This window comes from Vipera ursinii (assembly GCF_947247035.1).
Source record: "Vipera ursinii genome assembly, chromosome: Z".
NCBI lineage: Eukaryota > Metazoa > Chordata > Lepidosauria > Squamata > Viperidae > Vipera > Vipera ursinii.
In genome coordinates, this window is record NC_139517.1 from 20378854 (window position 1) to 20392227 (window position 13374).

General features: G+C 36.9%; 1 protein-coding gene across 1 annotated transcript in view; it reads right to left on the reverse strand.

Moving 5' to 3' along the window:
• Positions 1-13374, reverse strand: part of LOC310650010 (vomeronasal type-2 receptor 26-like) — a gene marked incomplete at its 5' end in the record, with an annotated part of 28232 nt that overhangs the window by 9980 nt on the left and 4878 nt on the right. The window contains 6 exons of the mRNA XM_083378845.1: positions 231-522; positions 1601-1750; positions 5880-6060; positions 9483-9609; positions 10092-10319; positions 10891-11751. Of these exons, the coding sequence (XP_083234971.1) occupies positions 231-522; positions 1601-1750; positions 5880-6060; positions 9483-9609; positions 10092-10319; positions 10891-11751 (1839 nt within the window). The remainder of the gene's footprint in view (positions 1-230; positions 523-1600; positions 1751-5879; positions 6061-9482; positions 9610-10091; positions 10320-10890; positions 11752-13374) is intronic.

The following is a 13374-nucleotide window of genomic DNA, read 5'->3' on the forward strand; positions in this document are numbered from 1 at the left end:
TATGATGCATTCAGATTAATGGACCACCTAATTATGGCATGGTTCATGCAATATTTATTAATATGGAAAAAATAGGACCCAGAAAGGAGGAAACCCAGCTCCTTTCAATAATTGGCAATAAATTTAATAGTTGGGCATAGTAAGCTCAAGGCACAGCACAACAAAACTGCATTGCAAAAATAGAACTCTCCAGGTAGCATAACATTTGAATGCAAGGATGTCCAACCTACCTGTGGAATCTTATAGATATCCAAGAGAGTTGCCACATGGAGGGAGATTTCAGCGTCCAGTCCTCCAATAACAGCTACGACTTTATTCTGGATGTTACATAGGTAGTTGGGGACCAGTTTCTCCGTTGCTGATAGAAGCAGAATTGTGGCCTGATAAGTCCTTGGAGCATTGTCATAGCTATCGTAAATATGGAAGCCCAGGGTGAGATTGGGTAAGATTTGTGGGTTTTCATTGATCTCCTTTACTGCAAATGCCAAAGCCAAGATGTGCTGGTAATTCTTAGGAACGCCACTACAATGAGAATTGCATTGCACATCAGAAGTATATTCTATTAGTTCTTACATTATAAGGTAAAAGTAAAGGTAAAGTTTTCCCCTGCAGATGCGTGCTAGTCATTTCCAACTCTAGGGGCCAGTGCTCATCTCCGTTTCAAAGCCGAAGAGCCAGTGCTTGTCCAAGGACATCTCCGTGGTCATGTGGCCAGCATGACTAGATGCCAAAGGTGCACAGAACGCTGTTACCTTCCCACCGTAGTGGTCCCTATTTTTCTACTTGCATTTTTATGTGCTTTTGAAGTGCTAGGTTGGCAGAAGCTGGGACGAGTAACAGGCGCTCACTCTGTTACGTTGCATTCGGGATTAGACCTGCCAAACTGCCGGCCATTTGATCGACAAGCTCAGCATCCTAACCCACTGAGCCACCGCATCCCTTCTCTTACATTATTGTCAGTAGTTATAATATGATATGCCATCTCCATCAAGTAATCCTACCTTTCTGATATGATAAATTAACAGTCATCAGGATGCATAAGTATATGTGAACCAAGAATTCAATGTAAAACAGGGGATGCCTGGAATCCATGTATATAATATGACTTCCAAAAAAGAAAAAAGAAAAGAAAAGAAAAATTAAAAAAGGAAGACAGTCCTCTGGCACAGAGCCAGGAATCAGATACTCTTGTATTGTTAATTGAAGTGGAAGATGTAGTTTTTTTGAAGGGATAATTTTATTAGATACAAAGCGAGTTAATTTATCTTATGTAGGAGGACTATGTAGAAAAATTGAAGAGAGCACTAAATCAGACTTCCCAAAGCTACCTGCCCATTGTAGTGCCCAGGCAGAGTAGCAATAGGTGAGACTTATAAGCATGGAAACAAGCTATTTGGAGGTGCTCAGTTTTGGAAGTTTGCTTTAAACATTTCATTATACCCCACACTATATTTTGCCTGACTGAGAAAAGAACGCTGTTCTTAAAATCTAATTTCAACCCATTCAGTTAACCATTGTTTTGTGATGGAAACACTATAATTAATTATTTGGGCAATCATAAATGCAGGAAAGTACAAGCAAATATAAGTACATTCCTTACAAGAACTGTCCAGGCAATACTGGTGGAGGATGAACTTGAAAGGTGACTTTTTCAGAGACTGGACCAACTTGAGATGAAATTCCACCAACCATAAAGTCTCCTGAATGATGGTACTTGTGATATGGAGGATATGGATGAAAGATGCTGCACCTGTGAGTTATGCACACCACATGCGGACTAAGCACTAGCATTAAGATTAGTAAAAATGCTCTCCCCATTACAAGGACAAGTTGCAAAGAACCCCCTTTATCCCTAGGATAAAGCCATTAGCAGTTCTGCAGTTAACACTCCTGATGTGTTGTAGCTGAATCTTGGTCTATCTAGAATCAGACTTGGGGATGTTTATCCATCAATAAACTTGCCCTGTTTCTCTTGAGCTCTAAGAGGAGTTGATATTTTAGGAGAAAGAAGGAGAAGCAACATCCTACGTCAGTACATTTTTTAGTCTTTCTAACAGACACTGAAATTCAGTGGGATTTGAGGAAACAACAAAATTAATAATAGTAATTTAGATGTAGAAAGAAGGTAATTATTAAGTCTGAGTTTAATTCCCTAGGAAAGACCGGAAGAAACTGTTTTTCAGAACTGAACTATTGTTTTCTCTCCTATTATTATATGGACTAGGATATTGGGCAAGATTAGGAATAGGAATATCTGAGTGACTGAAAGCCACATACATATTTTGGGAAATAATGATGATAATGGGCAATTGATGAAACCAAGAGCATGCTTGAGATTTTCATCAATTTGTTTGAGGTGTTATTTTGAAGCTCGCTTGCTAATAATATGAGTTAATCTTGGATGATCAAAAAATTAGCATGGCCACATTTTATGTAAATAGGGGTCACCAAATAATTTTTTGAAATGTAAATGGGAAGTATTTCTATTTAAACTTAAATGTACAGTTTGAGAATACTCTTCTTGCTCTTAACAAATAGCCAAAATACCTAGGGGTTATTCTCTACAGAATATTGGCCTTCAAAGAACATTCCGTCCAGTATGAACTGCCTGCAGAGTCACAGAGTCCTCTGAAAAACTCAGGATCCATCAAGATGAACTTTTTAAATAGATGCTTTGCCACTAGGCAGAGAAGTCATGTCTCTAAATTCCTCAGAAGTCAGAAAAGATCTGCATGCCAATAAGTTCCTAAAATATAGGCCCAATAAAAACCAGGGTATTGTATGTGCATTCTCATATGTGTTGTTGTTAGTTGCAAAGTCATGTCCGACCCATCGTGACCCCATGGACAATGTTCCTCCAGGCCTTCCTGTCCTCTACCATCTTCTGGAGTCCATTTAAGCTTACACCTAGTGCTTCAGTGACTCCATCCAGCCACCACATTCTCTGTCGTCCTCTTCTTCTCTTGCCCTCAATCTTTCCCAGCATTAGGCTCTTCTCCAGTGAGTCCTTCCTTCTCATTAGGTGGCCAAAATATTTGAGTTTCAACTTCAGCATCTGGCCTTCTAAAGAGCAGTCAGGGTTGATCTCCTCTAGGACTGACCGGTTTGATTGCCTTGCTGTCCAAGGGACTCTCAGGAGTCTTCTTCAGCACCATAGTTCAAAGGGCTCAATTCTTTGGCGCTCAGCCTTTTTTATGGTCCAACTTTTACTGCCATACATTGCAACTGGGAAGACCATAGCCTTGACTATACGCACTTTTGTTGACAGGGTGATGTCTCTGTTTTTTAGTGTGCTGTCTAGATTTGCCATAGCTTTCCTCCCGAGGAGCAAGCATCTTTTAATTTCTTGGCTGCAATCCCCATCTGCAGTGATCTTGGAGCCCAGGAAAATAAAATCTGTCACTACCTCCATTTCTTCTCCTTCTATTTGCCAGGAATTGAGAGGGCCGGATGCCATGATCTTCACTTTCTTAATGTTGTACTGTATGTAGGGCCCTTAATAAGTTCCATCTATCCATGGTTGCGTGGGGGCCATAGAATCCTGGACCAATCCAAACCACTTACCAAGGGAATGTAAGTTGAAGTCTTCCAACTTAACAAAATGGTAGAATATCACCAGCAGCCAGCAAATGGGTATGGTAAAAGTAGGGTAATGACAGAAGCAGCAAAAAAATGGCCCTTTTGACTTGGCTGTACAATGAAGGTCTGTATCTATTTGCCTGTGGACTAGTAACACAGCTGATGCTAGCAGATTGAACATCTAATACAGGGGTGTCAAACTGATGGCCCACAGGCCAGATGCATCATCCAGAAGCCACACCCATCCCATTGCCGGTAATGGCAAAACCGTCCCGATATGTTGCGTGATGTCACGTGATATTGCGAGTTTGACATGTCTGATCTAATAGACCCTGGGAATATGGATAAGAGAGAAAGAATTACTGAAGAAATTCCTTAGTCCAGGGAGTAGGGAAGATGAGAAGGAGGTTCAGCCTACTTTGTGGCTCTTGCTTTTAAATGATTACCTCAATAAAAACTTGGATATTGTATGTGCATTCTTATATGTGTAGGGCCCTTAATAAGCTTCATCAATCCATGGTTCCATGGGGACTTTAGAATCCTGGACCAATCCAAACCACTTACCAGGGGAATGTAAGATGAAGTCTTCCAACTTAACAAAATGGCGGAATATTACCAGCAGCCAACAAATGGGTATGGTAAAAGGAGGGTAATGATACAGAAGCAGCAAAACTGATGGCCCTTTTGACTCGGCTGTACAATGAAGGTCTGTATCTATTTGCTTGTGGACTAGCAGCACAGCCCATGCTAGCAGATTGAACGTCTAATAGACCCTGGGAATATATATAAGAGAGAAAGAATTACTGAAGAAATTCCTTAGTCCAGGGAGTAGGGAAGATGAGAAAGAGGTTAAGCCTACTTTTTGGCTCTTGCTTGTAAACAATTACCTCAATTTTATGAGTGTTCACAGCAAAAGAAAGTATGGAATTCCCTAGAGCAGCTTGCAGAACCTAAGTGCATGACATAAGATGGGTCTTGCTTCAGCTGCAATACTGGAGAGTGTCCTCCTCTGAATTTGCCAAGTTTTTGGCAAGTAGTTTTAGGCAAGAAATACATCGAATTTGTGTTTATTTCTGAAGTTGCAACAAGAGTGAGGTCAGCTTTACCAGTAGGTCAGAGAGGAAAACACAGCTAGATAAACTAATTCTATTTTATTATAAGACTGCATTAACAGAACTTTGCAAGTCTGAAAATACCATTCTTTCACCATCATTTAGGGAAGGTCCCTTCCTAGCCTCTTGCTCTGCCCACTGTGCAGCTTATCTGACCATTCCCTAGGCAGCATTTCTTTGCCATATCTTTCAAGATCTTTTTATATTCCAAATACAGCTGTAACTAAGTAACTAATAATGATTGCCAATCTCTTTGAATCTGAGAGCAAGATGCCAGGTCCTTCCAACTACTCCATATAGAGAGAAGACACTCTGTTGTTTCTGAGAAATTATCCAGCTGTCAAGATGTCACTGATACAAGGACAATCTTATATCATATTATATTGATTATACTCTAGGCATGCTTGCTGTGCTTCATAGTTGATACTTATAGAATTACTAAAAATGATAGGTTAGACTTTAGATCCAGAACTTAAACCATTTCTAACTCCTTCGCACTTCTCACTAAACCTCCTGGCATCTATTGTCAGATACTTCTTCTCAGTTCTCCTGTTCAAATAGCCCCACCAAATTTAGGTATGATCGTCCAGTTACCGACTGACCCCTGAATATATTAGACCATTTACCCACCAGTCTCATTCAAGGTTTACTAAGTCATGTATCCATCTCAGAAATTGGTTTCCGGCAAATTCCAGAAAGGTGATACATGATCCCACACTAACAACACCATTATTGAATTTCCTTCTCATCAGTAAATAATGGAACAAAAAAATGTTTGTTGTTCAAAAAAGATGCTGAAAAACAAGAACTGATAAAGGGTTAGATGCATCATTCTCCTTTAATTAAATGTTGAAATATTTGGAAAATGCAGACAAATTATATAAATCATTATCTGAAAGGCACAGTTCATGAATATTCTACAGTATATCATATAGGAATGAAACATCTATATTAAAATTTGAAAGAGAATAAAAGTGATTATATTAGCAGTCCTTTTTTCTCATTATTTGTTCTCTGTTGTTCAGGTCTGGCCGAAACACAATGATATAACATTTTGGGGAAAATATGCAACCCAAAAGCCCAGCACTAGAGGCTAAGATGGAAAAGATCTCCACAGCTACCATGTATTTTCCCTTAGAGCTCAGGTATGCTGGGACAAAGGACAACCAAACACTGCAAAAAACTAACATGCTAAAGGTGATGAACTTGGCTTCATTGAAACTGTCAGGCAATTTCCTGGCAAGAAAAGCTGTAGTGAAGCTGATAAGAGCCAGGAAACCCATGTAACCAAGGACACAATAAAATATGGTCACAGAGCCTTCATTACATTGCAGGATAATTTCTTCAGTCACTGAGAACATATCAACTTCTGGGAATGGGGGAGCAAAAATCAGCCACAGAGTACAAATGCCTGCTTGGATCAGGGAGCAGGAAACAATAATGCAATTAGTTATTTTTTTCCCCATCCATTTCCTCAACCTGGATCCTGGTTTGGTGGCCATAAAAGCCAGAACCACTGTGATGGTTTTTGCCAGAATAGAAGAAATAGCCACTGAGAAGACCATGCTAAAAGTTGTTTGTCTTAGAAGACAGGTAAATTTTCCTGGTTTACCAATGAATAGCAGGGCTGAAAGGAAGCAGAGCAGGAGGGCAATGAGGAGAGTATAGGTCAGGTCTCGGTTGTTGGCTACCACAATGGGAGTGTTGTGGTGCCTTATAAATGCTCCAAGCACAAGAACGGTAGTCAAAGAAAAAGAATGTGATAGACAGGCTAAACTGATTCCTAATGGTTCTGTGTAGGTCAAGAAACTAATACTTTTGGGAATACAAAAACTGTGTTTCTTGTTTGGATAGTATTTGTCTTCACATCTGGAACATTCTTTTTTATCTGAAAAAGAACAAATGATGTGATGCTTTTCTCATACATAGTCTGTATATCTATCCAGAATGGCATAATAATTAAATCAATTTATGATTTTAAACATATAATCTTTATATCTGGTAATCTGTATAATATTATCAAGATACCTGTTTAATGTAATTGGCATACTAATTTCATTGATTTTATTTAAAAGTATTTGATATTTATCATTGTTTTTATCTACCTATCATTTGCCAAATAAAATAATTGCAGAATGAGAAATACAAATTCGGTATGCAAAAGTGATAGAAGAGAGTTTAATGGAAAATAGAAGAAAATTAATGGAAAATGAAGGAAAATGCTGGAAAGAGCAGTAATATAGTTATGTCACAAATTGCCACAGAAATGTGTTGCCTCACTATTGAAAAATTTGAAAAAGGAATGTTAAGTGAAAAAGTATAGTTGGGAACAAACACATCCAAGAGATGGCTGAACAAATGAGCTTGACAGAAAGTTAATGTATATCATAGAATGCAGTATGAAAAATGTGTTGAAAAAGGGTAAGGAATAATTAAGATTAATGTTGCAGGTCCTGTATCACTAAGGAGATGCATCTGGTGGGATGAAGAAAAAGGGCCTTCTCTTTTATGGCTCCCTCTCTTTGGAATATCCTTCCTTCAGAAATTAGACTGGCCCCTATTTTTATACTCTTTCATAAGGCCCTGAAGACTTTTGCCAGCCATCCAGGGGAAGCCAGAGTGAAATGGCTCATTTGACTGTGTGTTGTTGCTGGGGGTGGGGGTTATTGTTTTTTATGTTTTATTATTATTTTTTATTTTTTTTATTTTATGTGTTGTGATTTTATTGCTTGTAAGCTGCCTAAAGTCACTGTGAGTAGTGTTTATTTTAACAAACTAACTAACTAAGAATAAATAAATAAATGAAAGTGCAAACTAATTCTGTAATAAAACAGAAGTAAAATACATTTTGTGAAAAAGTTAAAAAGTGATAAGGATGCAGATGTTGATATTCATGTTAACATTATTATTAAATTAAGTTACAGGTGTGGGTTGCTTGTTTCTGAACTGTGTAATATTGCATCTGTTACTGGCAATTTGAAAAACACCATTATTATTTAGCTATAAAAGGGAAAAATAATAAAAGTGAAAGGAAAAATACAGGGAGATGGGAGATGTGCCTGGGAAGGTATTTTGCAGAATTCTCATAAATTGGGGACTCTACTCATTCTGGTCCAAAATTGGAGATAAGCCAGATCTTTAAGGCCTGCACTGTCCTGTGCCTCTCATATGGTGAGGAAAGATTGTTCCAAACTTCCATCTGTAATTTCCACCCAAGCCTCATTCTCCTTAAGTGCCTGTTGCCTTGCCAGATTTTGATCACCAGGGAGAAGTGGTTACTTTACTCCCTGCCCTGTACATCTTATAAGTTGCTGTTTCAGATCAGATTATAATAGCATCTTTCCTTTCAGTCTTGTCTGCTGTCATTCAGGACATATACTGTATGTACCTCTCCCTGTGCTATGGAGAACAGGGAATCATAAAATTCTTAGTGGAAATTGAGTAATGAGAGAGGAAGTATGGTAGAACGTTTAACAGACACTTGAGTACAAGGGAGAGGGAACAGTCCGTTACAGAAGAGACTCCATAGTCCAAGGGGGCGGGGAGAAACACGACCAAGAAGCATAGAGTAATTACAGTAGGTATAAACTGATGTGGAGAATCATGTTGGTAGGCTTTCAAGATTTTATTTCTTTAACCTATTAATGATAAACATCAATTCAGAAATTCAAGTGGTTTTAGTCTTCCGATTCACATGGCCTCTAAGGGCTTGACAGTATGTGAACAAGAGGGTTTATCATAAGTTTGTTGATTGAAAAGAAGTATATCGTGAAAAGGGTGAAGAATGAAACACAATTGGAATTAAAGTTTGGTCACTAAATGTGGCAACAGCAGTGTGTGATTGAAGTGAAAATAAAGGGTGAAAATAAATGGCTGTTTAGTGAAAGGTTTAGCAAAATCCAGGGATTAAAACTGGTGTGGTTTATGTCTGTTTGGCTGTTTAAAAAAATAGTCTATTAGGAATGTTTGCACTGTTGGTTTTTTTCAGGATACAAATTTATTTATTTAGGGTCCAAGATAAATATCTTTTAACATGGCTATTCTACTGTAATTTTGTTTCAAAGTTATACTTTTTTATTTTTTATTTTTATTTTAATCCCGTTTATATCCCACCCTTCTCTGAAGACTCAGAGCGGCTTACAATCTAAGCACAAATCAATGTGCTTAGCAATAGCCTTCATTCTATGTATATGCCTGCTTATTAGGGCTTTCACTCCCCCCCCACATGGCATTATTACAAAGTCAGCTTATTGCCCCCAACAATCTGGGTCCTCATTTTACCTACCTCGGAAGGATGGAAGGCTGAGTTAACCTTGAGTCTGGTGGGATGCAAACCTGCACTAATTGCAGGCAGCTGGTGTTACTTAAGGAGGCATTAGCCCACTGCTCCACCAAGGCTCTTACTTCAGATCTACTGGATTTCAGTTATTTTCATAACATTAATTGGGTATGATTTGAATTACAGTCCAACAGATCAAGACCCTAGACGATGGGAAAAATGATATAAAGAGGGGTCAGGTATCAATACACAATTGCGGTGATACTTCATAGATGGCTGGATGATAGCTCAGTGTATAAATGAAGAGCTGGCAACTTAATTTAGTCATGATTATGATCATCACTGAAAATTAATGATCAATGTATAATTGAATATTCCTAAGAGGAGAAATGATTAATCTCCAGTTTCAGAAATATATTCTGCATATTACAGAGCTCATGCCATGTTGAATTTAATCAGAATTTATTCCTTTTTTTAGAAAAAAAAATCAGGAGGGGATGAAAATCTCTTACCATTCTCCGTTGAAACCCTCCCTTCTGGGCATAGGACACAGTCATAGCAGCAAAATGGCTCTCCCTCCTTCACTTTTTTGCTGAAACCAGGATAACAGCTCTCACTGCAGATAGAGATGGGTATCACCTGGAAATTAAAGAGTAAAAGTGTATATCCGTAAGTTTTTTATTCCACTGATCACATTTGAAATGATGAGAACATGCTGTGGACATCATACCAGATTAGGGATAGGAGTAAGCATTTGAAAAACATTTTTACAATGCATAAATTCAGTGGAATATACTTGTTTTTAAATTAAACAACTACAATCATGAGTTGGGAAAAGTGAAAAAAAACCTGGATTCCTAAGAATAAGTTTAGCATGGGCACAAGTGGGCTGGGAATGAGACAGGATTGTCTTATTATTATATCGTGAAACATGATGCCCCACAAACTAACACCTAATTAATCTTTATGTCACATATAATCATATCTGATAATGAGACTTTGAAGTTGCTTATATGAAAAAAACTTTATATAAGAATTTACTATTGCTCAATAATATGAATTTACATATCAAACTGGAAAAACATGTTAATTCAGAACTAGGAACAATAAATAAATCCTACCTTTTTAAACCAGCTGTGCCATGTAATCATCTCATCATTAATGGTTAATATTTTATCTGGAGGAGCTGAATAATCCACACTTCCAACTTTCATATGAAGAAATGAAATGTTTGGGAAAGCAATCAAGTTGAGAATATCAAGTCCAGCTGCTATAATTCCATTCTGATCAAAGGAGACTGGTTCCCCAGCACCATTATTAAAAGCAACATTTCTCAGAAAATAGTGGAACTAAATTGAAAGGAAAAATGCAAGTATTTGGAAAGACTAAATTGCCAGTCTCCATGCTGATATATTTTACAACAGAAAAGATTTAATAGATTTGAGATCCTTTTCCACCTCATTGTATTGCAACTGAAGAGAAAATAGAATCAAATAGAATTAAAAGGATCAATTACTTTTGTTCAAAAATGAGGTTGAGCTAAGGGTTATGATTAACACTCCCCTAACTTTCCCCTAAAATTTGGCTTAACAGGAAAAAAAAACCACGATTCTGACTTCTGGAGTTGGAGAATCATAAAGACATAGAAAAACAGATATATTTCTAAGCAAGAATCATGGGAGTTGAAAAATAAACTTTCTAAAGTTATAATTATGAGTTAACTAACATAGGAAGAGTCCTAAAATAAATCAGTAGGCAATAGTCATATAGTAATCAATACTTAAAATAGAGAAAATATATAAAGAAGTTCAGCATTTTGATAGAAGCATAATTTTATTTTTCAATTCTAAAGCAGGGACATCAGTCCAAATAGAATATGGCTCTCATCACTCATAATATTATGCCTAATGTGGATGTTACCTGCCAAAAATCTTGATTATGAATCTTCCTTCCTACTCTACCTATCATTGATCTCGCGGTATTTCTAGAGGACGACAGAGCATGTAAAGCATGAGCTATGGCATGAATAGCATTGTAGATGCTGTAGCTGTGGCCAGTCATATCCATTTCAAAAAGAGTTCCAGGAAGGCTTTCCAAATTCTCTTTACCATTGCAAATATTCTCTTCTACATCACTGACAGTGATATCTGGGAACACGCAGTCAAAGGCTTCTTGCCAGAACTGTCTGATAAACGTATCTTTATTTGTGCTGAAGGGATTTTGTTTCTCAGCAAATGATCTAAAGTCGGAAAGAGCAGTGGAATGAATTGTGAAGGAAAGGGCACCATCGATTATTTTAAGATCCCAAGCACGTTGAACAGGAATTAGACTGAACTCCATCTGTGCTGTCATTATCCAAACAATGCCTTTTGGTTTACTTTTCACCTCTTCTACATTTGGAATATATTGAAGCCATAACAAATTTCCCATTGCAAAAGATTCTCCATTATACACCACTGCATTTGCCTTATTCTCCATGATAATATCATAGATTTTTGCTGCCTGCTGAAGCATGCCATCAATTCTACTGATATCAGTTACTTTTGGGAATCGGCGAACGAAAGAAACACAAACCCCATTTTTGGAAAAAAGAGGAATTATCGTTTCTACAAATTTTTCTCCCTGGTCATTGTCCATGATAAGCATCCCAATCCATGTCCAATTAAAATGCAGGAGCAGTGAGAGAATCCCTTTATGCTGAAGAGGTTCTGGGGGAACCATCTGATAAAATGAAAGCCCTGGGGTTTTATCATTCATTATTGGAGCAGAGCCATAAATGAGCTAGAGAGAAACAGCAAAAGGAGATAAGAGCAGCATCTAGAGAACATATTCAAGTGTTCAAAACTATCAACATACAGTATATTGAATTAATAATCCATAAGGCCAACCCTTTTAAAGAGCCTTGCCTGCCTTGTTGAGATGAAAATTCCCTGAATTCCTATTCCTGGAATTTGTAGTGGTAGAAGGCATGACTGCATGGAAGGTGTTAGAAGGCTGTTGCTTGCCACTCAGTGATGCTCCAGATCTGGAGGAATTATTGATAAGAATATATCTAAAACCAAGCAGTAGATTCATAGTTGATGGGTAATTCCTGTTTCATATTTTCAAAATATAAGAGGATATATAATTTTATTTGTACACATGCACAGGTATACCTGGGAGGTTTGTCTACATGCAGAGATGGACAAAGGGATTTGTATGTTGATGTAAATTTTTAAAAGGGTATATTTCTATAGTTGAAGGTGAATCAAAACAGTTACTTCAGATTAGAGAAGTTCTGTTTCTTGTGATATCTTTTGCTATACAAGAACAAAAATTTTAATTTCATAAGGAATTGTGAAATTAAACCCATAAAAAAATCTCTGCCATACATTAAAACCATTTAAGAATTAATAAAAAGTTTACTAAAATCTTCTGGCATCTCTGTAGTGCACAAAATAACAACATATTTTCAAAACCTTCTATGCATTCCCAAAGATTCTTTAGCTGAGTAAACAAAGTGTTTATTTACAACATATAATTTAAGGATTGGCTTATGAAGGTAATAAAGATTTGATCTGATTGATTTGACTTGACCATGCATGACAAATATGATAAAGTATAAGATTTCTAGAAGTATAAAGATTTCAGCTGGTAGTCAAAAGATGTGAAATTCTTTTAATTTCACAACAGAGATAGTTTCATTTGGGAAGTGGTACACCTTTTATATTATGCTAAGTGTAAGAAAGCAAGAAAACTTCTAGAAGAAATTAGTGATAAATAGACGTAGAAACAAATTCTACTTATATACTATTAAAAGCAGCAATTGAAAATTCAAAAAAAGAAAAAGAAAATCAGCCTTAAGAATATATTTTCTTCTCTTGTTCCTGTTAAGTAACATTCAGATAAGTAACAACTAGCAAAGATGAGCAAGGACAATCTACTAAAAATTGATAGGACAAACTGCTATATATAAAAATCCACTAACTCTCCCTTCATAACTATACCTTAATTGCTGTCACTGTATGTTCATGTATGTGTGTGCTTGAATTACTGAAATGAGGATGATAGCTCTTGCTACACCTAGAAACAGGTATCATCTGGAAATTAAAGAGGAAAATGCTTTTTCAAAAATGTTTTGAAAAATGTGATTCCTTAAAAAAAGGCTTTTTGATCTAAGAATCACATTTAAAAGGATGAGAGCATGTCATAGGGATTTTCCAAATTTAGGAAGAAGAAGAATAGTTTAGAAAATGCTTTCACATTCTAACAATTTAGCTAAATATGTTTATAGATTAAACAATGCAATCATCAGTTGGAAAAAGAGGAAAACAAAACCTGAATTGAATCATGGCAGATCTGTTATTTGGGAATCATGTCCACCAACAAAAACGTTGACATTATACTGGATATTTTGTATTTAAC